The 24,533-nt window shown below is 36.1% G+C and overlaps 2 protein-coding genes across 3 annotated transcripts in view; one reads left to right on the top strand and one right to left on the bottom strand.

The window, feature by feature from the left end:
* The window catches only part of LOC134844117 (c-Myc-binding protein-like), a 493,244-nt gene that overhangs the window by 98,832 nt on the left and 369,879 nt on the right, over window positions 1-24,533 (bottom strand). The window lies entirely within an intron of this gene.
* LOC134844114 (peripheral plasma membrane protein CASK-like) overlaps window positions 1-24,533 on the top strand; it is a 158,496-nt gene that overhangs the window by 96,840 nt on the left and 37,123 nt on the right. Inside the window, exons 2-8 of the mRNA XM_063860607.1 lie at window positions 16,433-16,524; window positions 16,638-16,750; window positions 16,826-16,931; window positions 17,439-17,516; window positions 17,584-17,656; window positions 17,731-17,833; window positions 17,988-18,286. Coding sequence (XP_063716677.1) covers window positions 16,466-16,524; window positions 16,638-16,750; window positions 16,826-16,931; window positions 17,439-17,516; window positions 17,584-17,656; window positions 17,731-17,833; window positions 17,988-18,286 — 831 coding nt within the window. The 5' untranslated portion in view covers window positions 16,433-16,465. The remainder of the gene's footprint in view (window positions 1-16,432; window positions 16,525-16,637; window positions 16,751-16,825; window positions 16,932-17,438; window positions 17,517-17,583; window positions 17,657-17,730; window positions 17,834-17,987; window positions 18,287-24,533) is intronic.

Genomic DNA, 24,533 nt, shown 5'->3' with positions numbered 1-24,533 from the left:
TCTTTCTCCAAGCAATTGAATCTATAGAATAAATTGAAGGTTTCGGGTCCCAAACCATTTTCTAATGGAGACGACATAACTTGCCTAATCAAAACCCGAGTATTGACAAATTATTTTGCCTAGTTGAAAAATTTTGGAAACAAACTCAAACAATGATTATGATAAAGGTGCTTTCTATACATGACTTAACACCCTATACTTATGACCTGATTTATTAGCCTATGAATTATCAACCTCAAAATTACGTTGTGTCTTGTTTTATCCTTCCAAAAAGTCAAAAATATTGAACTAATGTTGAGTTCTCGACTTCAAAAACATCGAGGTTTAACAATACTCAGTAGGTCTTTGAGAGCCAAGTCATTCCATCTTCAGTCTATTTTCTTCCTAAATTTTTTTGATATGGTTCGTCAAGCTACAGTTAATTTAGAAACTATACGTAACTGCCAAGATTTAGCAAAGCAGAATTGAAAAAAAACATATAGATTCAATATAAGGAAAAAATCTAAATCAACCTAGTGGGGTAAGCTAACTATTCTTATAGCTCAAACTTTTTAGTTCTTAAATTAACTATGTCTTTGCTTCCGATAAGTCAGATCAAAAAAAATTTTTATCAATAGATTTTCCACCAAAAGAAATCAAATACTTGTTGAGTAATACTAAAATCTCAATTGAACAAAAAACCAGCGTAATTGCATTAGTTTCAATTGTTACAAACAGCCGTTTCATAATAAAACCGCAGACAATTTCGGGAAAAATTTAGCTTGATCCTGCTTACAAAGTTTTATATTTTATCGAACTACAATTTACCACTTGCATTTTGCTGCATGCCGTTATCTCTGTTCAATGGAGGATTTGAATAAATTACTGCAAACTTTGGAAAAAATCAATGCTTGATATGTGGGAAAAAACTTTCTTTACAAAGTCGAATGCCCTGTTTTTGAACATCTAGAAAAGCGGTATTTTTTTTTCTTGAGAATGCACCTGCATGATTTTTGGTAATGTAGAATGCAAAAGCTTTTTAGTTGTCCCTCGCTAAAATCTTTGAAAACCACATTAAAGATTAAAATTTGCCGTGGCAATTCGGTATGAACAAACATTGCTAATTCTAAGTATGTTGTTGCGGTTAATTATGGCGCATACGCAAAATCAGCAACGTCACAGAAAACCAATTTTCAATTTTTGATGTCAAAAGAAATATGTAAGATACGAAACAAAAGTTGCTCCTTCTGATACCAACTGCCAAAGATATGTTAGAATTCAGCAAGAAACGAGGATACCCGGTATCCGGTAAAGTAAGGTAAATCAAGCTAAAAATGAAGCTTAATGTACAACAAAATTGTTTAATGTCTACTAGGATACTCTGTATTTAGTACTAAAAAGTGTAGTTCAAGCACAAGACAAAGACAGAAAAAGAAACAATTTGCAAATTAAGATGCTCAGTATCTGAGCGAACAAAAATGTACAGGAAAATTTCAGAGACTATTTAAATGAGATCTTAACGTTTACAGCCAGTTTCTTGTGTCATTAATTAGGATGCTATCTCGACGAGTTTTATCCCATAAATATGATATATTTGATGAAAATATCGATTTTGATTTTCGGGCTAAGTAATCTTAAATTACCACTAGATTAGATTTTGACTTTGGGCTAAGTAATCTTAAATTACCACTTTCAAAAAAATTATTCATAAAAAAGGCACTTAAAGGTAATTGAGGTTTTTGATTTCTGTAAATTGAAAAAACTCTTCTCGTTTCAAGTATATCCGGTTTAGATTTTTGTTGCCCTTCCACGAATAAAACAGAGCCTTGAGTCAACAAAAACTGATGGAATCTCAACTACTAATTATTCATGAAGTGCTGACTGCAACCAAGGCAAAATTCAGTAGTGCGCTAACTGCAAAAAACTCGACATAATAAACAAAAGAGATTCGAATTTCTAAAATTATCCCACCTTCACAAAAGAATTTGTCAAAATTGCAAAAAATTTGACGCAGGCACGTCAAAATTGTGCTTCCAATTTGATTAATTGATTTCCCTAAACCATACAGCAGAAGATAACAAAAAAAACAAATTACTGCGAAAACAACCTAAGAGAACAATAATTTAGGTTAAAATCATCAGCGGGTAACACCTAGGAAAACTCCAAAAACACGAATAACTTTAACAAAATTTAAGTACGGTAGAGGTTAGGTATGGCATCGCCAAACTCGGTCTCCAAGATGTGATTACCGGAGGAATTCATCAGTTCGAACGACTTCGAAAGCTATTTAACACACCTTGAGCTATTAGCCGAACTAAGAAACTGGACATGTAATCTAAGTGAAACCGAAATTGATGAACGGCCGCAGTACTTCGCGTTAAAATTGAAGATATCTGCAACCGGAGTTTTCGTATCATTCCAGATGGTACTATAAGAAGCTATGATGAGACCGTTAAAGCTTTTCAAAGGTAGTAACGTGAAAAACCAGTGGTCTTCCGAGGAGGGCTAGCGCGTCGCGTGCACTAAGCTGGAACAAATTTTAAACTTTCTGGAGGGTTTGCAGGTTTTGGCGCTGAAGGCAAACCCAGACGAGTCCCAAGACATTCGGAAACCCTGCTGCGCCTAGGTTGTCTCGACGATTAGATCCACCACAGACCAGTTAGTTTTGAGCTACGCGAGACAATTGGGGACAAGCAAATGAATATCGCAAACGCTTTAGAGAGGGTACTTCACCTAGAAGCTCTCATTGTAATTGAGGAAGAAGAACAAATGTAGCCAAAAGCATCCTAATCCCATAAAATTCTGTGAACAGACTTGTTCAACAGATGTCGGTCGGAATTGACAACATTACCCGGAGCTGGTACAGTCGAAGAGACAGCAGTAACTGGGGAGGAATGCGACGCTAAACGAATCGGTAAAAGTAAAGAGGTTCAAGAGATTGAGCAAGAAATTCCATCTGCGAACCAAATGCGCGCCAACGAACTGATAATCCCAGAAAGAAAAACAACTCTGTCAAATGTCGACTATGTAGCTAGCAAAGAGGTTATTGGGCAAAAAACTGCCCTAATTGTTCTACTCTGGTAGCTCTATCACATTAAGCGGAACTCTCCATGCGAAAAGGACGGAATAAATCAACGTAATCAGTGTTTGCTCTAAAAAAACCAATTGCTTCAATGTGGACTTATAATTGAAGGCCAAATTGGTAACGGGAGTTATGGACAGCGGAAGCTTCTTTTCGCTAATAAATTTTGAGATTTTGAACGGCTTGAAAAGTCGGAAAGCTTAAAGGCTTATAATAGTAAAACTTAAAGAGCTAACAATTTGTCGTTGAACAGAAATTGGCAGTGCGTACATCAAAAACCACATGAAACCAAAATCTAAAGAGTTTGACCCGTAGTTTTGGAAAACGTAGAAAACTGCTGACCCTGCCTTCTGAGCTTGGATTTTATAAAAAATCAAGAATGTGTTCTGAACATTGTTGATCAATTGCTGTATAACATGAAACATTCGACAGCGCTACCTAAATCAGCACAGGTGACAACCGGTGTTCCAAACTTTGCAATTGCAGAAAAAATTAACGGGAACCCAGCAGACATGAAAGACTAGTAGAAGTTGTCATTGAGAATGAAAACAGTACCATTCCTTATAGCCAAGAAGGTTTAACCGTAGAAAAACAGGAATTCGAAGAAAGAACCAAACTACTTGTAGCTTATTCCCTGACAAATGTAAGCCCGGGAAAAAAAGTCCCTGAACATACTGAACATGCCACACTAATCTACAAACATATATCATGACAGCAAAAAAGCTCATTACTCCAATTTGATAAATTAGATTCAAGTAATTAGACTCTTTAGTAGCAAGGAACGACCGGTGCATCAGGAATCTTTTCAATCAGGCAAACATGCAACAATGGTCATCAGAAGACAAGATGAAGGTACAGATAAGGTTTGATAGTTCAGGCGCAGTTAAACGGTTTTTAGAATAGAATCAAACACAAAATCAAATTAACCGCTGATGCAAAAATTTTTTGGCGGACAAACGGAAGTATTAACTTGGAAAAGCGGAGAGCCATGAAAAAGATTGTAAAGGATTTAGAAAAAATCAACCTTGTTGAATCAACTTGTTCAAATTGGGCAGCCCCATCCAAACTCTTTCGGAAAAAAGACGGATACCACAGAATGGTAGTTGATTATAGTGGACCAAACAGTCAGAATGAAAAGACAAGCTGGCCACTACCAAGGTAGGTGATGAAATTGACTCATAAGACGGCAACTTGTTCTTCTCTCCAACCTTGATTCCTGGTGAAGTCGTTAACAAAGTAGGAAAAAAACAGATATTTCTAGAAATGTATCTTAGAACAAGATCTGAAAACTCCTGATTTGGCATTGCCAACGGTTCGACTTAATTCTAAAGAACCAAGAGCAAACAAGAACTGCCAGAGAAAAACCAAATGAGTGGCTCATCCAAGACATTCTGAAAATTTTGGATCAATCTCGACAGTTTGCTAATTGAAAACGAAGCATTAAAAAGAAAGAAAGTGACGAAAGAACAGTACCTTGTAGTTCAAACTGTTGTGAATACGACATTTGGAGGAAAACTTGTTTTGCTACAAAACTTTTGGACATTTTGGTTATAAAAAGGTTTTCCAACGAATTGAAGAGAAGTTTCACTGGCCTGGAATGCGTAGAGATATTAAGGATTGGGCTAATAGCAGTAAAAAATGTATAGCAAAAAATAAACCTAGCCAGAAATTCAGCCATCCATTTCGGGTGGTAGCACTGGATATCATGGGACCAATACCAGAATCTGAAGGGTTCAAGTGCATTCTTCTAACTGAAGATCAGTTCTCAAAGTGGTACGAAGCATTACCATTAAAACGCCAAGAAGCCAATGCAGTAGCTTAAGTTTCGGTCGTTACTTGGATTTCATGTTTTGGCTGCCCAGCAAATTTGCAAAGCGACATAGGATTTACCCTCGTGTCACACCATTTTAAAAACATGTGCTCCAAACTGGGACTCGATAGAACTAGCACAATATCAATGCCTCCCCCGTGGAAGCGCAATGATCGAAAGAAACAGAAGAACAATTGAGGATGCCTTGTCATTAATGTGATGCATGAAAGATCACTAACTACAATCTTTGTAACGTCAAGCGACGACGTAGGGAACTTAAAGACGGAACTCCAGACAAGCCAATAACTGGTGCGCGATATGATGGATGTCGAACAAGAACGACAGAAGACTTACTACAACAGAAATTATTAAGCTTAAGGTGAACGAATAAACACTAATTTCTTGTAAGGGACACACAAAGAAATTTAAGCTGTTCTATATCGGACCACACATAATCAAAGAGATTGTTAATGATCTAAAACTTGTCATCGACACAAACAATCTAGGAAACAGCAAAAAAATCACTATTATAGGTTAAAGGTTTTCTATGAACGATAAAAGTAAACGCTCAAGAAAACCAAGCCAAGAAAAGTCGCGCTAAGAATAATCAAAAAGAGAAACCGAGAGACAAAAATTTGATTTGCTAGTTTTGAGTTTACCAACGCCAGCCCAAAAGTAGAATCTTTCAGTCTTTCTACACCTGAGAGAGAAGCAACATTATTGGCAAGGACAAACTCCGATCAATTAAGTACCCCATCGGAGATGTTGGACATTGGACCTATTTAGTACCCTAAGCTCTTCAGAGGACCAATCAAATAGACCCACCAGCAAAATAAAACAAAAATAAAGAAGAAATTATCCAAATGTTGAACTATTTGGTACCTTAAGCTCTTCAGAGGACCAATCAAGTAGACCCACCAGCAAAATAAAACAAAAATAAAGAAGAAATTATCCAAGTTACCACGAAAAAAAAAACAAATCAGAATCGAAAGCAGCTAGTTCTGTAAATCTTGATTAAAGGCATCACAGACCAAAACGGTAGATAAAAATGGTATAAAACTAGAAAACCAAGTCAGCACCTGAGCATATTGGGGAAATTTTTGTGTAAAAGGACCCTGATGACGGTAATGATAATATCTTTGTTTTTGTTTAGAAAACTTTTTCGTGAAAACAAAATACATATTTTCATCATAAAGAACAAGGAAGCGTTTTCTGTAAAATTTTGATAATTTTACTATGCCCAGGGAAAACGACCCGCAAAATATCAGTAGCAATTGTTTTTGGAAACATAACTAAGACTGAAATAGTATCATTGAGTAAAAATGGCATTTGCACTCAAACAAAATGGAAACCTGCAAAAAGCACTCCATTGGAACATTTGCAGCTATAAAATGTGGTGAATAGGCCATCAATTTCTCTCGAAGAATTCGAAATCTTCATGGCCAATTTAAGAATGTCAAAAGTACCTTGATAACAGCAAGAAGCTGGGAGTAACGAGTGTAGGGAATCGGAAGTGTTTCTAGGGAAAGGTAAAAGTTAAAACCTGAACTTATTTGAGAAGTTATGACATCTGTGAAATGACAGCATTATTTAACGATGACGATACTATGTCAAACGACTTGCCAAGTGGTAATACTTCATTGTAAACATTTGTCAAGACTATATGAAAAGCATACAGAAACACAGTTGAGAAGATCCATATTTTGCTCAGCTAATCCTAGCGATTTCAAAGAGTAAAGTGGAGAAAACCGGGAGAAACGGAGAAAATTTGAATCTCCCGAAACCAATTGGCAATTAATCAATAAAAACCAGATATAGCCTCAATAATTTACGAAACAAATCTAACTTCCGTAAATTACTGTGACTACTGATAAAAACAAATTGAAATTTCGGAATATGGTTTTGTTTTCTTCCAATTTAGCTGTTGCATGGACCCTCGCAGTGAAACCCGCGCCCTAATTGTTGACCTGATATACTGAAAAAAAAAAGATTAAAAGAACAAAAAAATTATCGACGTGTAATATTTCCGGTAAACTTTTTTGTCCAACAGATTCCTCACTTCTAGAGTATCCCTTCTAGAGGGTCTACACTACTTGATACTCTCGAAAAATCAGATAATTAATTTTTACTTAGCTATTCATTAGTCCAAGCCCGTTTCAGGTTGTAATTATCTCTCCAAAAAAATACTCAATGTACCGGGTTCCTGATTTTCGTCCTAGTTTTCGTCGGTACAATTTCCATTTGTTTTGAACGCCACGTTTTTTTTATCTGTTAACTTTTTCTAAATATTTTTTCAAGGCTTGTTTTATTCCAATTTAAAAAACTTTTGTCACAGAAACTGCACAATTTTATAACCTGGCCATGTCTGATTTCTTGTTTTTTTTTCTTCTTTTTAGAAAAAATATCTAAGCTACGAACGTTTTTGCACGTTTGTGCATGATCAGGTTTAACAGTTGTAAAATTTTATAAAGTGATCGTCATTCATTAAGTTATTATAAGACATTGGCTATACAAAACTTTAAAAAATCAAACAATCAGAAGTTTTCAATTTTGATTTTCGCGCCAAAATTACATCATGATTATATCATCAGGCTTAATTTTTTGAGACATTTTTTGTTTATATCTTATAATTAAATTTAATTAGGTTTTCCTTTTACGGTTTGTCTCCATTTCTATGAGTTATGACAATTTTTTAATTCGATACTTGATTGTTTTGTATTAGCCGAAAAATTGTTTTCGGAACTATAACTTAAGAGACAGTTCCCTGCTCCTGAACTCACCGCGCGTGTATATTCTCGGTTTCTCCTGCCAGATTCAAAGTGCTTCTAGTGTCAGTAGCTTGAAGTTAGTGTTATCTTGATCTATAACCTCCAATGATGTTCCCTCGCTCGTGCCCTCATTTCCACACTGCCTTAGATGATGTCCAAAGGGGGATTCCTCGTTCGGTGTTCGTCAATTCTAGTGGTTAGATGTCGAACTGTTTGTCCAGCATAGGTGGAGTTACATCCACTAAATGAAATCTGGTAAACCTCTTTTCATTTTAGTTCACGCGAAAAGGAAGATTTTAAGCATAGTAGGTAGGTTTTCAACTTTCTGGTGTTAAAGACAATTGGTTCCTTGATTTTGTTCCGCCTATTATTTACAATTATCAGACTTTCATTGCCTCGGTAATGCACCATCATCATGGATGATGTGCTTGAACTATCAATACTTTCTTGATGTAAATCCTTACTAGGGATTTTGTTCGCTTTTCCTTTAATGGGTCTGTCCAGGGGCCTCGAAACAATTTTATCAGTCCAAGATGCTGGGCATTGGTTGTCCACTTTTGTTTTCTTTCCATCTTCATGGCTCCATCGAACTTATTTCAAGCTAAAGTGCTCACGAACTGATAATCCCAGAAAGAAAAACAACTCTGTCAAATGTCGACTATGTAGCTAGCAAAGAGGTTATTGGGCAAAAAACTGCCCTAATTGTTCTACTCTGGTAGCTCTATCACATTAAGCGGAACTCTCCATGCGAAAAGGACGGAATAAATCAACGTAATCAGTGTTTGCTCTAAAAAAACCAATTGCTTCAATGTGGACTTATAATTGAAGGCCAAATTGGTAACGGGAGTTATGGACAGCGGAAGCTTCTTTTCGCTAATAAATTTTGAGATTTTGAACGGCTTGAAAAGTCGGAAAGCTTAAAGGCTTATAATAGTAAAACTTAAAGAGCTAACAATTTGTCGTTGAACAGAAATTGGCAGTGCGTACATCAAAAACCACATGAAACCAAAATCTAAAGAGTTTGACCCGTAGTTTTGGAAAACGTAGAAAACTGCTGACCCTGCCTTCTGAGCTTGGATTTTATAAAAAATCAAGAATGTGTTCTGAACATTGTTGATCAATTGCTGTATAACATGAAACATTCGACAGCGCTACCTAAATCAGCACAGGTGACAACCGGTGTTCCAAACTTTGCAATTGCAGAAAAAATTAACGGGAACCCAGCAGACATGAAAGACTAGTAGAAGTTGTCATTGAGAATGAAAACAGTACCATTCCTTATAGCCAAGAAGGTTTAACCGTAGAAAAACAGGAATTCGAAGAAAGAACCAAACTACTTGTAGCTTATTCCCTGACAAATGTAAGCCCGGGAAAAAAAGTCCCTGAACATACTGAACATGCCACACTAATCTACAAACATATATCATGACAGCAAAAAAGCTCATTACTCCAATTTGATAAATTAGATTCAAGTAATTAGACTCTTTAGTAGCAAGGAACGACCGGTGCATCAGGATTCTTTTCAATCAGGCAAACATGCAACAATGGTCATCAGAAGACAAGATGAAGGTACAGATAAGGTTTGATAGTTCCGGCGCAGTTAAACGGTTTTTAGAATAGAATCAAACACAAAATCAAATTAACCGCTGATGCAAAAATTTTTTGGCGGACAAACGGAAGTATTAACTTGGAAAAGCGGAGAGCCATGAAAAAGATTGTAAAGGATTTAGAAAAAATCAACCTTGTTGAATCAACTTGTTCAAATTGGGCAGCCCCATCCAAACTCTTTCGGAAAAAAGACGGATACCACAGAATGGTAGTTGATTATAGTGGACCAAACAGTCAGAATGAAAAGACAAGCTGGCCACTACCAAGGTAGGTGATGAAATTGACTCATAAGACGGCAACTTGTTCTTCTCTCCAACCTTGATTCCTGGTGAAGTCGTTAACAAAGTAGGAAAAAAACAGATATTTCTAGAAATGTATCTTAGAACAAGATCTGAAAACTCCTGATTTGGCATTGCCAACGGTTCGACTTAATTCTAAAGAACCAAGAGCAAACAAGAACTGCCAGAGAAAAACCAAATGAGTGGCTCATCTAAGACATTCTGAAAATTTTGGATCAATCTCGACAGTTTGCTAATTGAAAACGAAGCATTAAAAAGAAAGAAAGTGACGAAAGAACAGTACCTTGTAGTTCAAACTGTAGTGAATACGACATTTGGAGGAAAACTTGTTTTGCTACAAAACTTTTGGACATTTTGGTTATAAAAAGGTTTTCCAACGAATTGAAGAGAAGTTTCACTGGCCTGGAATGCGTAGAGATATTAAGGATTGGGCTAATAGCAGTAAAAAATGTATAGCAAAAAATAAACCTAGCCAGAAATTCAGCCATCCATTTCGGGTGGTAGCACTGGATATCATGGGACCAATACCAGAATCTGAAGGGTTCAAGTGCATTCTTCTAACTGAAGATCAGTTTTCAAAGTGGTACGAAGCATTACCATTAAAACGCCAAGAAGCCAATGCAGTAGCTTAAGTTTCGGTCGTTACTTGGATTTCATGTTTTGGCTGCCCAGCAAATTTGCAAAGCGACATAGGATTTACCCTCGTGTCACACCATTTTAAAAACATGTGCTCCAAACTGGGACTCGATAGAACTAGCACAATATCAATGCCTCCCCCGTGGAAGCGCAATGATCGAAAGAAACAGAAGAACAATTGAGGATGCCTTGTCATTAATGTGATGCATGAAAGATCACTAACTACAATCTTTGTAACGTCAAGCGACGACGTAGGGAACTTAAAGACGGAACTCCAGACAAGCCATTAACTGGTGCGCGATATGATGGATGTCGAACAAGAACGACAGAAGACTTACTACAACAGAAATTATTAAGCTTAAGGTGAACGAATAAACACTAATTTCTTGTAAGGGACACACAAAGAAATTTAAGCTGTTCTATATCGAACCACACATAATCAAAGAGATTGTTAATGATCTAAAACTTGTCATCGACACAAACAATCTAGGAAACAGCAAAAAAATCACTATTATAGGTTAAAGGTTTTCTATGAACGATAAAAGTAAACGCTCAAGAAAACCAAGCCAAGAAAAGTCGCGCTAAGAATAATCAAAAAGAGAAACCGAGAGACAAAAATTTGATTTGCTAGTTTTGAGTTTACCAACGCCAGCCCAAAAGTAGAATCTTTCAGTCTTTCTACACCTGAGAGAGAAGCAACATTATTGGCAAGGACAAACTCCGATCAATTAAGTACCCCATCGGAGATGTTGGACATTGGACCTATTTGGTACCCTAAGCTCTTCAGAGGACCAATCAAATAGACCCACCAGCAAAATAAAACAAAAATAAAGAAGAAATTATCCAAATGTTGAACTGTTTGGTACCTTAAGCTCTTCAGAGGACCAATCAAGTAGACCCACCAGCAAAATAAAACAAAAATAAAGAAGAAATTATCCAAGTTACCACGAAAAAAAAAACAAATCAGAATCGAAAGCAGCTAGTTCTGTAAATCTTGATTAAAGGCATCACAGACCAAAACGGTAGATAAAAATGGTATAAAACTAGAAAACCAAGTCAGCACCTGAGCATATTGGGGAAATTTTTGTGTAAAAGGACCCTGATGACGGTAATGATAATATCTTTGTTTTTGTTTAGAAAACTTTTTCGTGAAAACAAAATACATATTTTCATCATAAAGAACAAGGAAGCGTTTTCTGTAAAATTTTGATAATTTTACTATGCCCAGGGAAAACGACCCGCAAAATATCAGTAGCAATTGTTTTTGGAAACATAAGTAAGACTGAAATAGTATCATTGAGTAAAAATGGCATTTGCACTCAAACAAAATGGAAACCTGCAAAAAGCACTCCATTGGAACATTTGCAGCTATAAAATGTGGTGAATAGGCCATCAATTTCTCTCGAAGAATTCGAAATCTTCATGGCCAATTTAAGAATGTCAAAAGTACCTTGATAACAGCAAGAAGCTGGGAGTAACGAGTGTAGGGAATCGGAAGTGTTTCTAGGGAAAAGTAAAAGTTAAAACCTGAACTTATTTGAGAAGTTATGACATCTGTGAAATGACAGCATTATTTAACGATGACGATACTATGTCAAACGACTTGCCAAGTGGTAATACTTCATTGTAAACATTTGTCAAGACTATATGAAAAGCATACAGAAACACAGTTGAGAAGATCCATATTTTGCTCAGCTAATCCTAGCGATTTCAAAGAGTAAAGTGGAGAAAACCGGGAGAAACGGAGAAAATTTGAATCTCCCGAAACCAATTGGCAATTAATCAATAAAAACCAGATATAGCCTCAATAATTTACGAAACAAATCTAACTTCCGTAAATTACTGTGACTACTGATAAAAACAAATTGAAATTTCGGAATATGGTTTTGTTTTCTTCCAATTTAGCTGTTGCATGGACCCTCGCAGCGAAACCTGCGCCCTAATTGTTGACCTGATATACTGAAAAAAAAGATTAAAAGAACAAAAAAATTATCGACGTGTAATATTTCCGGTAAACTTTTTTGTCCAACAGATTCCTCACTTCTAGAGTATCCCTTCTAGAGGGTCTACACTACTTGATACTCTCGAAAAATCAGATAATTAATTTTTACTTAGCTATTCATTAGTCCAAGCCCGTTTCAGGTTGTAATTATCTCTCCAAAAAAATACTCAATGTACCGGGTTCCTGATTTTCGTCCTAGTTTCCGTCGGTTCAATTTTAATTTGTTTTGAACGCCACGTTTTTTTTATCTGGTAACTTTTTCTAAATATTTTTTCAAGGCTTGTTTTATTTCAATTTAAAAAACTTTTATCACAGAAACTGCACAATTTTATAACGTGGCGATGTCTGATTTCTTGTTTTTTTTTCTTCTTTTTAGAAAAAATATCTAAGCTACGAACGTTTTTGCACGTTTGTGCATGATCAGGTTTAACAGTTGTAAAATTTTATAAAGTGATCGTCATTCATTAAGTTGTTATAAGACATTGGCTATACAAAACTTTAAAAAATCAAACAATCAGAAGTTTTCAATTTTGATTTTCGCGCCAAAATTACATCATGATTATATCTTCAGGCTTAATTTTTTGAGACATTTTTTGTTTATATCTTATAATTAAATTTAATTAGGTTTTCCTTTTACGGTTTGTCTCCATTTCTATGAGTTATGACAATTTTTTAATTCGATACTTGATTGTTTTGTATTAGCCGAAAAATTGTTTTCGGAACTATAACTTAAGAGACAGTTCCCTGCTCCTGAACTCACCGCGCGTGTATATTCTCGGTTTCTCCTGCCAGATTCAAAGTGCTTCTAGTGTCAGTAGCTTGAAGTTGGTGTTATCTTGATCTATAACCTCCAATGATGTTCCCTCGCTCGTGCCCTCATTTCCACACTGCCTTAGATGATGTCCAAAGGGGGATTCCTCGTTCGGTGTTCGTCAATTCTAGTGGTTAGATGTCGAACTGTTTGTCCAGCATAGGTGGAGTTACATCCACTAAATGAAATCTGGTAAACCTCTTTTCATTTTAGTTCACGCGAAAAGGAAGATTTTAAGCATAGTAGGTAGGTTTTCAACTTTCTGGTGTTAAAGACAATTGGTTCCTTGATTTTGTTCCGCCTATTATTTACAATTATCAGACTTTCATTGCCTCGGTAATGCACCATCATCATGGATGATGTGCTTGAACTATCAATACTTTCTTGATGTAAATCCTTACTAGGGATTTTGTTCGCTTTTCCTTTAATGGGTCTGTCCAGGGGCCTCGAAACAATTTTATCAGTCCAAGATGCTGGGTATTGGTTGTCCACTTTTGTTTTCTTTCCATCTTCATGGCTCCATCGAACTTATTTCAAGCTAAAGAGCTCACGAACTGATAATCCCAGAAAGAAAAACAACTCTGTCAAATGTCGACTATGTAGCTAGCAAAGAGGTTATTGGGCAAAAAACTGCCCTAATTGTTCTACTCTGGTAGCTCTATCACATTAAGCAGAACTCTCCATGCGAAAAGGACGGAATAAATCAACGTAATCAGTGTTTGCTCTAAAAAAACCAATTGCTTCAATGTGGACTTATAATTGAAGTCCAAATTGGTAACGGGAGTTATGGACAGCGGAAGCTTCTTTTCGCTAATAAATTTTGAGATTTTGAACGGCTTGAAAAGTCGGAAAGCTTAAAGGCTTATAATAGTAAAACTTAAAGAGCTAACAATTTGTCGTTGAACAGAAATTGGCAGTGCGTACATCAAAAACCACATGAAACCAAAATCTAAAGAGTTTGACCCGTAGTTTTGGAAAACGTAGAAAACTGCTGACCCTGCCTTCTGAGCTTGGATTTTTAAAAAAAATCAAGAATGTGTTCTGAACATTGTTGATCAATTGCTGTATAACATGATTTGTCAATATGACTGCAAGAGAGGCTCGCATAGCCAAACCATTCTTCTGTGTTTACCACATATCATTGCACTTAAAGTGTACTTGACCGACATCAAGGTTTAATAATCTCTTCGTAGTATTGCGTGCAATGACAGGAGGTTTCTCCTGCTCATAAAACTTTCTGAGTCCAAGGTCCAAAGTACCTTGAGTGGAACATTAGTGTACAAACTTTTAACATCTAAAGAATATGAGTTCTCATCAGAGTCTAAATTAACCTTCTCAACAATCTATCATGCTTCTTGCGTGTTTGTTTCTATGTACGCTCGCTCAATTTTATCAGAAGTTTTTACTTTGTTCTGTTCAATTTCTCTTATTAACTCCCAGGCGCAGTATTAACTTAACAGGGCGCAGTGGTATGTCTTTCTTGTGTACTTTTGCAAGGCCCTACAAACGAGCCGGTTGACTACCTGTTGGCCTCATTCTGGTGTATAGGTATTCATTTATGTCATTGCTCTTTTTCAGACTCAACAGCTCTTGGTTTATGTTTTTCTCAGTTTTTGGCACCACTAATTTATCAGTGCTATTCATTGTTTCAAATTGGTCTGACTGTAGAACTCCAGCATTATGGCTTCGTGTTGGTCTTTTTTTATACAAAACCCAACCCCTTCATAAATGGTACTGCTAAAAATCGTTGTTTTCGAGAGTTTTTCTGTTTTTTCTTTCCATCCTTCTATCAGATGTTGTCTTTTACATTTGCTTTACGTAGGCTTTAGCCGCCGCTTCAATCTCACACAACGACTCCCTTGTTACGTTCTGATATTTCAATTGGGATAAAAACATCCGCATCATCCGGAATATTGTTTTTTTTTGAATTTGTACCGAACCGGTTGTTTGGGTACCAGGGAGAACATTTCTCCCACCAACCTGGGTAAATCAATGCTCTCTAAAGCTATCAATGACCTATCACCTTCTTTGTCTAACGGTTTATCTTGTCTTCCTGAGAAATTTTTGAATTTGTTTTTATGGGTATTATTCACTGCGCTTGAGTTCTTTCTGTTCATGTGTACAATGAAGTGCAAAACTGACGGCCAAAAACTTCCATCAACCCTCCGCTGCACTACCACTCTCACTTTCCCTAACTTCTCGCTAATGTTCTTCTCGTCACTTCTAGCCTTATTTTTTCAGTAGAGCTCTAGCTGAAAACAAGGAACCGCATCCGAAGAAAAAAAAACGTTTTTAGGCTGCCGGAATCGCAAAAAAGCCCGTACTATTTCGTTTTGTAAGCATTTTCTCTGAAGCTTAATTCTATGAAAACAGTTATTCGGCTTACGTTACCATTCAAGATAATCTAGCCCTAGTTTCCACGAAAATTTAATTTTTAGAATCCATCATACAAATGGCGAGAGGAGAACTGTTGAGTACATTTCTTTGCAGGCCACGAGGAATGAGCCTCACGAGGCATTAATTGAAGATTAAACAACAACACAAGCAGTTTGTTAAACTAGCGTCAGTTTGATCCCTCTACTCTCGTTTCGCTATTACCTTCCTCCTTGTCTTTCTGTTATGGTCTGTTTTTGGCTGATCTTGTCTTGCCAATGAGTCCTGGTAGATATTTCTCATTCTCCACTACCAGGCTGAGTGACTTCAACTCTAGGGCACTATCTTGGTGAAGCTCCAATACTCTCGTGTTTCAGTTCGTTATATCGACAGTCAACTTAGTTCAGAGGGAAAAATATATCTTTGTGATTAGGTGTTTCAGTTTTTATGGGTAACAAAATTTTTCTTTTCGGCTCATTAGTTTTCGATCCACTGTTTGTTGCGGCTCGGTAAAAGATTTCATTTCTTTAAGGGCTGTTTGTGAACTGGATCTGATATAAACTTGTTATTTTTCACGTAGTTTTTCGGTGTTTTTTTTTGAGTTTTAATTTTCATTCAATATTTTGTGGCTCAATGTGTTTTTTGCATCGCAAGTGTTGCGCAGCTTATATTTGCCATTGTTTATGATTATCATTTTTTATATTTCCCTGATCTATAGAATTACGAGGGTTTTGTGACTTGATTATCTGAGTGAGGTGCCAAAGTTACCTCACTCAGATAATCAAGTCACAAAACCCTCGTAAATTTATAGGTCTGGGAATTATTTTAAAAAATAATCATACACAATGGCAAAGCTGAGCTTCGCAACACTTGCGTTGCAAAAAAAAGACATTGCGCCACAAAATATTGAATGAAAAAAATAAAAACTCAAAAAAATTCCGAAAAACTACTTGAGAAAATAACTTCAAATATATATCAGATCCAGTTCACAAACAGCCCATGCTTATTAATGACCTTTCATATAGTCTCCAAAAAAGAATTTGTTTTCATAAATGTCCTGTTTGAGATACTAATGTAATTTGACAGTTTTGAGCACCATGGAGTCTGATGATCCTACCTTCCAAGAAGTTTATGATCTTGGAAATGTAATTGGCAGGTTTGTAATCACAGTTTCGTTTTCTATGTAGCTTCTTTAGAACAACTACTTCATTTTCTAACTCAATTTACTAAAAACTTAATAAATACTCATTAAATCATCTTTGATTTTAGTGGCACTTTCTGTGAAGTTCGCCAATGCGTTCACATAGATTCAGGACAGCTGTTTGCTGTCAAAATTGTAGATTACGAAAAATTATCAGCTGTGTCATCTTTCAGTTACGAAGGTGAGATAACTTTCCCAATATATTGAGCATTGACGTTCTTTCACAGCCTGTTTTGTACATTTTGACGTGTTCTAGAATTGAGGCGAATATCAAGCCTCTCACATATGTTGAAACACCCGCATATTGTGGAGCTTCTTGAAACCTACAGTTCAGGAGGAATTTTCTACATGGTTTACGAACAGTGAGTGACAATTAGCTAACATTAAATGATCTCATTAGCGGAACCACAGGTACTACTATGATAGAGTGGTCCCTCGAAAAAGCAACTATGATAGACAGGTCCCGCATGCATTTCGCATGTTATAATTTTGAAAACTAAATTGTGTATAAATTATTCTTTTCAAAAATCTTGCAACATATGTTCAGCCAGAAACTTTTCAGATTGAAAATTGTAATCACTATTGTTTATATATCGAAATTTTCTCGCTTTACTTTATTTTACGGTTTAACAACCATATAATTGGGTTGACTTATTTATCATCAAGGTGAGGGGGAGGTTTTAAGAGGTAAAAAAGCATGAAATTTGTTTGAAAATATACTGCGACTTCTTTCTGAAAAGCGTAATCATAATTATTAAACGATTTGAGAGCTCGAGGTGTCGTATTCTCAAGGGACCTGGTTATTTTCAAGGGACCACTCTATCATAGTAGTACCGAACCACATCTTCGATAGCTCGTTTTGTTTTTAGTATGGGAGGTTCTGATTTATGCCAGGAAATTGTCACAAGAGCCGATGCAGGATTCGTCTACAGTGAAACAGTTATCAGGTTAGCGACGAACTGATGCTAATTTTGACTGCCAATAAAAAATACTCCAAGTGTTTGCTCGTTTTAGTCACTACATGAAACAAATTCTAGAAGCCATCCAATATTGCCACGATTCAAACATCATTCACAGAGACCTCAAAGTAGGTTGAACATCACATGGCATCGGTTTAGAGCGATTTAAATGAAGCTCATAATAAAAGCTCATTATGTTTAGCCTCAGTGCATCTTGCTGGCTTCTAAAGAAAACTCAGCTCCCGTTAAAATATGTGGCTTCCACGTGGCAACCATGTTGCCGGACTCAGGATTGATCAAAACAGGTGAAATTATGTTTTTTTAAACTTTCAGACACTTATTTGAGGGTCATTTAGCTTAGGTGTAGGTGAAATTACGCTTTTCTTAATTGAATAATTAATCATATCGAGACAGGCAAATATGAATTCACGAATCGAGACAGGCATGAGTTTATTTCAGAACACGTCGGCACGCCGTCTTGTATGTCACCAGAGATCACGAATGGAGAAGTTTATGGCAAGCCATCTGATCTATGGGGATGTGGCATAGTGCTGTTCAGCCTGATAGCGGGCTCTCTGCCTTTCAATGGGCCCAAACACAGGGTAGTCGAGTCCATAGTCACGGGCAAACTAAATATGAGGACACCATCTTGGGAAGGCGTATCTTCAGAAGCAGTAGATTTATGTACAAAATTATTACAAGTTGACCAGGCGGCAAGGCTCACAGTCGAAGATGCGCTCCAGCATCCCTGGATTAAGGTTAGTTTTCTGCCTTTTGTTTTTGAAGGAAGAAACAAATGAGGCCCTAAAACTTCTCTGCTCTCATGAAATCCGCAAAGTTGCCAACAGTAATTGAATTAAGCATTTACTATACCGAAAATTTAAAAAATTCTAGGTAGGTAAATTTTGAGCGTGTTTTTAATACTCTCTGAAATACAACGTTATTAAGTACAAAGCAAAAGATATTAAAAATCGAGAAATTCCAATTCTTACGCCTGCGATTAGCAAATGTTATCAAATGGGAATAGAATTTTTTCGGGTTAACAACTTGTTTAACAGAATCACTTGTATCTTGGTTCACATGAATTCAATTTTATATTCAAAGTTTGGATTTGAATCCGACCAGGAGTTTTTTAAAACTGATAATATTCCTTACCAAAAAAACTTCGGCCTATTGTTTGTCTGCTCTTGTTTTGTCGGCTTAGTTGCCACATTGATTTCCTAAAATTGGTTTTTTATACGCAATTTTCAATGTAGCTGTTTTTGCTGCTCTTAGTTGCTATTACCGCTGCAATTTATAATTTTACTATTATTGACTTCGTATATTTTGCTGTTCTTGTTTTTTCTCCTTAACATTTTGTTCGACTTAAATGATTTCGGCTCATATTTTATCGGCATAGGGACTTAGTTTGGGATCGTTTCAAGGGAAGCATAGTTTTATGCTTCGTTCCTATCGAAACAATCCTAAAATTCTTAGAATAGAATTTATGGTTCAACGTTTTTGATGACAACAATTATATTTTAGGTTCTACGGGAAATTATTCAAGTTTTGTCGGTTCAGTTGATCCTTGTTATTTAATTTTTGAATTTTCAATAATCGCCTTCGATTGTGTTTCTGGACGTGTTTTTTTTTGCAAATAGAACAGGATTCCAGACATTATTTTACACATGCTTGACTTCAAATCCCGGAGTTTTGATTCCAGTTGGTGTTGTTCTCTTTGCAATCTGAAAGTTGTGGGCTAATTTAGATTTGTAACTGTCTGTCTGCTTATTTTTGCCAGCTTAGTTCCCGCAGAAAGGTTTTATGAAAGATCGGCTTTTTTTCTAGTATTGCGAAAGCTTCTTGTAAAATTTTGAATCGTGTGCAAGTAGTTTTGATCCAGTCTTTTTGGGTTTTTGCGTTTTTAATAAATTTTCATGACAAAACGTTTTTGAAAGTTTTTTTTTCTAATTTGATTTGTTTTTCATGTGATTTTTAATCACGGCCATTCCTTTTTGTATGTAAGTGGTGTGGAGCTTTTTTTTATCGCAAGTGTTAGACGAGTTTGTTTCGGTTGGTATTGTATTGGCTTAGTCATCTTATTTTCTGTAGTTTCGATGGCCAAAAAAGTCCTGATCAAGAAAATCAGTTTAATGAAAATGTATGGGATGTCTTAAACCGTTTCAATCTCCGTAAGTCAGCTACTTTAACGGGCCAGGTTTCACTTCCGTAGAGGAGCGTGCTTACAACACAAGCACTGTATACAGTGCATTTCACTTTCTCCGGTATTTTTCTTTGGCTCCAGAATTTTTTTGAGGCTATTGAAGTTTCCGCATGCTATTCCGCATGTCAAAAGCAGCCTTAAGTTCAATAAAGATCATGTTAGTCACCCTTCTGTAGTTTTTTTTGTTCAAGGACTTGCCGGAGAGCAAATTTTTGGTCGCTGCAGCATGTTTGCTCTGAAGCCGGCCTGATTTGTTCTTGCTATGCTCTTATCTGCGCTGATTTTTAAGTACTGCCTCTAGTTTCTTGAAAGGCATGGATAGGAGGGATATGCTGCGGTAATTAGCACAAAGGGTTTTTCGCCTTATATCAAGGTTGTTCACCGTGCTTAAAGGTTGTTGAAGCACTGTGCTTCAAGGTTGTTCATATTTTACGTGGACTGTAAAGAAACCATCTCGTTCTAAAGCTCCTTTTATGAGGGTTGAGGATTCCTAAATTCATATATCGTACGTGGAAGATTTTGAAATGTATCCGACTTGAGATAGTTCGTTGGGTGGGTTTTAATTATAGACCTTCTGCCGTTTTGTGAGCGGATCATTTTCAAGACGTTTTTGGGCAACATGTAGTGACTGCATATCTGGTGGAACTCGCGCCATTTATTTTCTGCATCTTGGCAATTGCGCTCAAAATCTTTTTTTCAAATCGAAAAAATAAGATCGGATGTATAAAGCCTGATTTCATTGCTGTTTCGTGGTTGCATTCCATTAAAAGGGCTGAGAAAAAGAAACGATGATAGCCGGTGGGAATGTGGTGACTCGCTGAAGCAAGAGTGGTGTTTACATCATGTTGCATTGGTTTCTTTGCTAAAACGTCTGCATTTTTGTGTATACATTTTTTCCAGTTATCCTTTTAATTTTAAATCGTTTTGCGGGAAGCGAATGATCAATTTTTGTTGCGGAGAAGAGTAAATAAATTAGGAATAAATAAAATAGGAAGTGAATCTGCGCCTACTTTCAAAAGTGTATGCCGTGGTAGGATTAATAAAAGTGACGCACGGGAGCCTCGTTTGATGGTGGTAGATTAGTGGGGTGTTAGGCGAGTCCAGTTTAGCCCCTTATTGGTCCTCGGTGATATTGGATAACCAGAGAGGGGGAGTGAATGAGCGTCAACGAAGATCAAACTGTTTTCTTCGGATACCAGATCTGTAATTGGTGCTGTTTCATGTCAGCTACCTCGAGGAGAGAAGTTTTGTTAGAATTTTGTGTTGGTTGCTGGCTGATAACGGCTCTCTTGTGAACCGCCCTATCGAACGAGGGGTGCGATTTTTCGATCACTGGAAAAAATGGAATGTGGATATCGTACTCAAACATTGAAACGGTAATTTCGTGTGTTCTTCTATAGATGCCGTTATGATTTAATTGAAAATTTTTAAGAGTTCTTTTTGAGAGAGGATTATTTTTGTGACTCAGTGTGGTTTTTCTTCAGACACATTTCAATTTTTCAAGTGACAATTTTAAGCATCTGAAAGATGTTGATGTCCTGAGCTCAGAATTCAAAATAGTTTTATATGTGACCATGAATCGTAAAATTGTGCTTTTAATTTATCCAAATTGTGGACCAATTTGGATTAATTAATGCGCGCAGAAATGCCAATTTTCTGCTAATGCTGCAAAGTGATCCGACTTGGTTCAAATGGGCTAGTAGACGCAAAATTTTTCAATCGTTTTGTACTGTTGCCATCAATTGGTTTCATTAAAACTGCATCAGGCTCGCAAAAGGGGCAATTGACATCCAGGGTTTCGACCTAATACGATTAGTCTTGTAACATTTGAAGTTCCATTTTCTATAGGCTCAATATATAATTTTCTTGCTTTTTTGCCGGTTTGATAGTAATCGTTTTCTTGCTTGTTCGCGAAGTACAGTTTCTGCACTGTGTATTAATACTCCGCTCACGAGAAATGAACAGGAAGTTTCGTGTGGGTGATTTTTTTCATAGAGAGTATGTTACAAAGTTGCTCTTACGGGATCGAGCAAGGTATTATAATACTTTCAGTTAGTCATTTGGGCTCCAAAACAACATTTCAACGGCTCTATGTTTCGAGAAGAGTGGGGTGATGTTTTTGCTGCTCAGAACAATTTACTGCTCGTGGAGTTGATTTCGAGCATTCACGTTTTAAGTGCCGGTTTTCTTATACAGTTGACCGACCATCTACCAACGGGCCTTCTGTCTTCCTGGACGGAAAATTGAAGAAAATCCTTCAAAAAAGAAAAATTGAAAATACTTGTGTATCAACGGCCAGCATCTAATAGTCATTCGAAACTCACTATGATTACTTTTTTCGGAAAACAATTTAATTGAATTGTTACTTAGTGATTGAGCTTTGTTTGAAATGAATAAAGCACGACTGTTTGTTTAAAGACGAAGGCCTGAATATTCTGACTGCCTCTGATGTCAATCGAAAGCTTTTTGATTTAAAAATTTCTCAAAATGTTTGGGGAAATAATGAGCATTTTTAATTTGAAAATATCTATTTCTTGATTCATATTTTTCTACTTTGGGTTGTTACACGAGCCGAGTATAGTGTGATTATTGTACGATGCAACTTTTTTTTCAACCTAACTCGCAAATAAAACTTTTGTGACACTTCTGAATCAGTTATATTAGCATTATAATACCATGGGCTTTGATATAAGCATTATCATTGCATTTGCATTATAATATCATGGGCTTTGTTATTTGAGTAGTAAGAAGTTATAACATTTGATGCTTTTAATTCATCAGTTGAACCGAAAACAGTTATTTGTTTCATACAACTGTATAATAATTACAAGCCCTTCTCGATATTTCCAACTCCATATACTTCATGAGATTTTTGAAATGAATACTTCATACCAATTTGGTTTATTACATTCTAATTTGCTAGATGAAAAGTTTTTGTGGTTGTTCTAAGGTCATTAAATTTCAAATTTTTCTTGCAAATTTGAGTTTTGTGCGTTTTAAAGCTCCTGAATCTTTGCCGCTTTCTCGCTCGTGTTTGCAAAATGGCAGCTTTGCCTCAGTATAAGCAAAGCGATCTATATCGCGTCTGACGTTTTTAATAAGAGCAAATTGCTTGCCCCATTTCAATTTGTAATATTTTTTTGCCGCTTGCGCTTGAATAAGGACTAATAAATTGCGCGTTAATTATCCCAGCTTGAACTGTAGACATGAAATTAGTCCTCAGTTCAAACCGTTGTTTTTTTTCGAAAATGGCCATGCAATAAATTTTACAAGTATTTGATTTTTAATGAGATTATTGCAGTGATGACTATTAAATAGGCTGTGATCATATTTTTCAGGAGAAATCTTAAAACTTGTTCACGCTCAAATGCTGATTTTTTTTTGCGGGCGGTTTGAGTTTTGATTTCTTCTTCAATTATTTTCCTTTGTTCGAAGTGAACAACTTGTATGTCACGATAATTTTGTTTCACACCATTTTTAAAAGTAATGAACGTAGTCGAGACTCTTAAATAGGTCTTGCTGTTTTTTTTTTTCGTTTTTTTAGAGGGCACCGGTAGGAGTTAGAGGGTTTTTAAAATTCAATTTAAATTCATATGTTAACAGAAGGGCAAATTTTACTCGGATTTTGAAAGCTGATGTGCAGCTAAAAACAAGACAGACTTCTACTTTCGAAAGTGGATTTTAATTTCCAAGTTTTCCAAGAGTATTAAGAACATGCTATTAATCCAGTTTTCTCAAATTGAGCTAATTTTATCAGAAAAGTGTCAATCCATAATTGTGCTGGAAATTAGAAGTGCTTTAAGGCCATAAATTTGTTAATAAAAAAATTCGAAAGTTGACCGTTTTTTTTTTCAAAAAGCTTTTCAACTTTTTTTTTCTTGCGTTCATTGATTTTTTTTTCAACTATCAGTTTGTTATGTTTTGAAGTTTGAGCCCTGGAAATCATTTTCTTTCGAAATGAATTAAATTTTTCCGTCGGCTAGTTGAAAAGTTGAAAATAATAACCACCCGAGCATAAATATTCCGTCACTTTCTCCAACTGACTAATAACTGCTTGTATAAAGATAAAGATAACTGCTTGGATAAATACGAGTCAATGAACGCAGTGAAGACTCTTATGTAGGTTTTGGTGATTTTTTCGTGTTTTTTTTTCAGGAAAAAGTCTTGAACTGCTCTAGTAACTGCAGATGTGCTTTCATACATATTAATGCATTTATGATTGCACTTAGGTGTATAGCCGGATTTTTTTAGATCATTTTGATATCAACTGCGTAAAGGTAGTTAAATTGCACTCATTAAATGCGAACGTTCAAATGGAGCGAAACAACGTGAACGACTTCTGGTTTCGAAAGTGGAATTTAATTTTTAGAGTTCCTAGTGGAATAAAAACTTTACCTTTTGATCCAGTTTTCTCAAATTGAGTTAGTTCTATCAAAAAAGGGTCATTCATTTCGAAATTCAAAGAGGTTTAATGCCGTAAATTTTAAGTTTTCATTACTAAGTCAGTTCTATTTCCTTGCGTTCATTGACTCTTTTCCAACGGTCTGTTGGGTATGTTTATAATGATCAAAATGATTTTTTTCTCGACCTTTTTGGACTGATCGTTTTGTTGGTTTTAGTTGCTGATATTTGGAGAGAGATGTACCGAATAATAAAAACTGTTAAAATATTGGCTTCTTCAGATACTTTATAGAATTAAATGCTCACTCCACTAAGTAGCTGCAAAGCAGGAATTATATTAGGAACTCTACGTGTACCAAAGACTGTTTTGTAACTATTGCTTAATCCTTGAAAATGGCGGT

Source organism: Symsagittifera roscoffensis, chromosome 4 (genome assembly GCF_963678635.1).
Source record: "Symsagittifera roscoffensis chromosome 4, txSymRosc1.1, whole genome shotgun sequence".
Taxonomy (NCBI): Eukaryota; Metazoa; Xenacoelomorpha; order Acoela; family Convolutidae; genus Symsagittifera; species Symsagittifera roscoffensis.
Note: the sequence above shows the minus strand (reverse complement) of the source record. Positions and strands in the feature narration are given on the sequence as shown.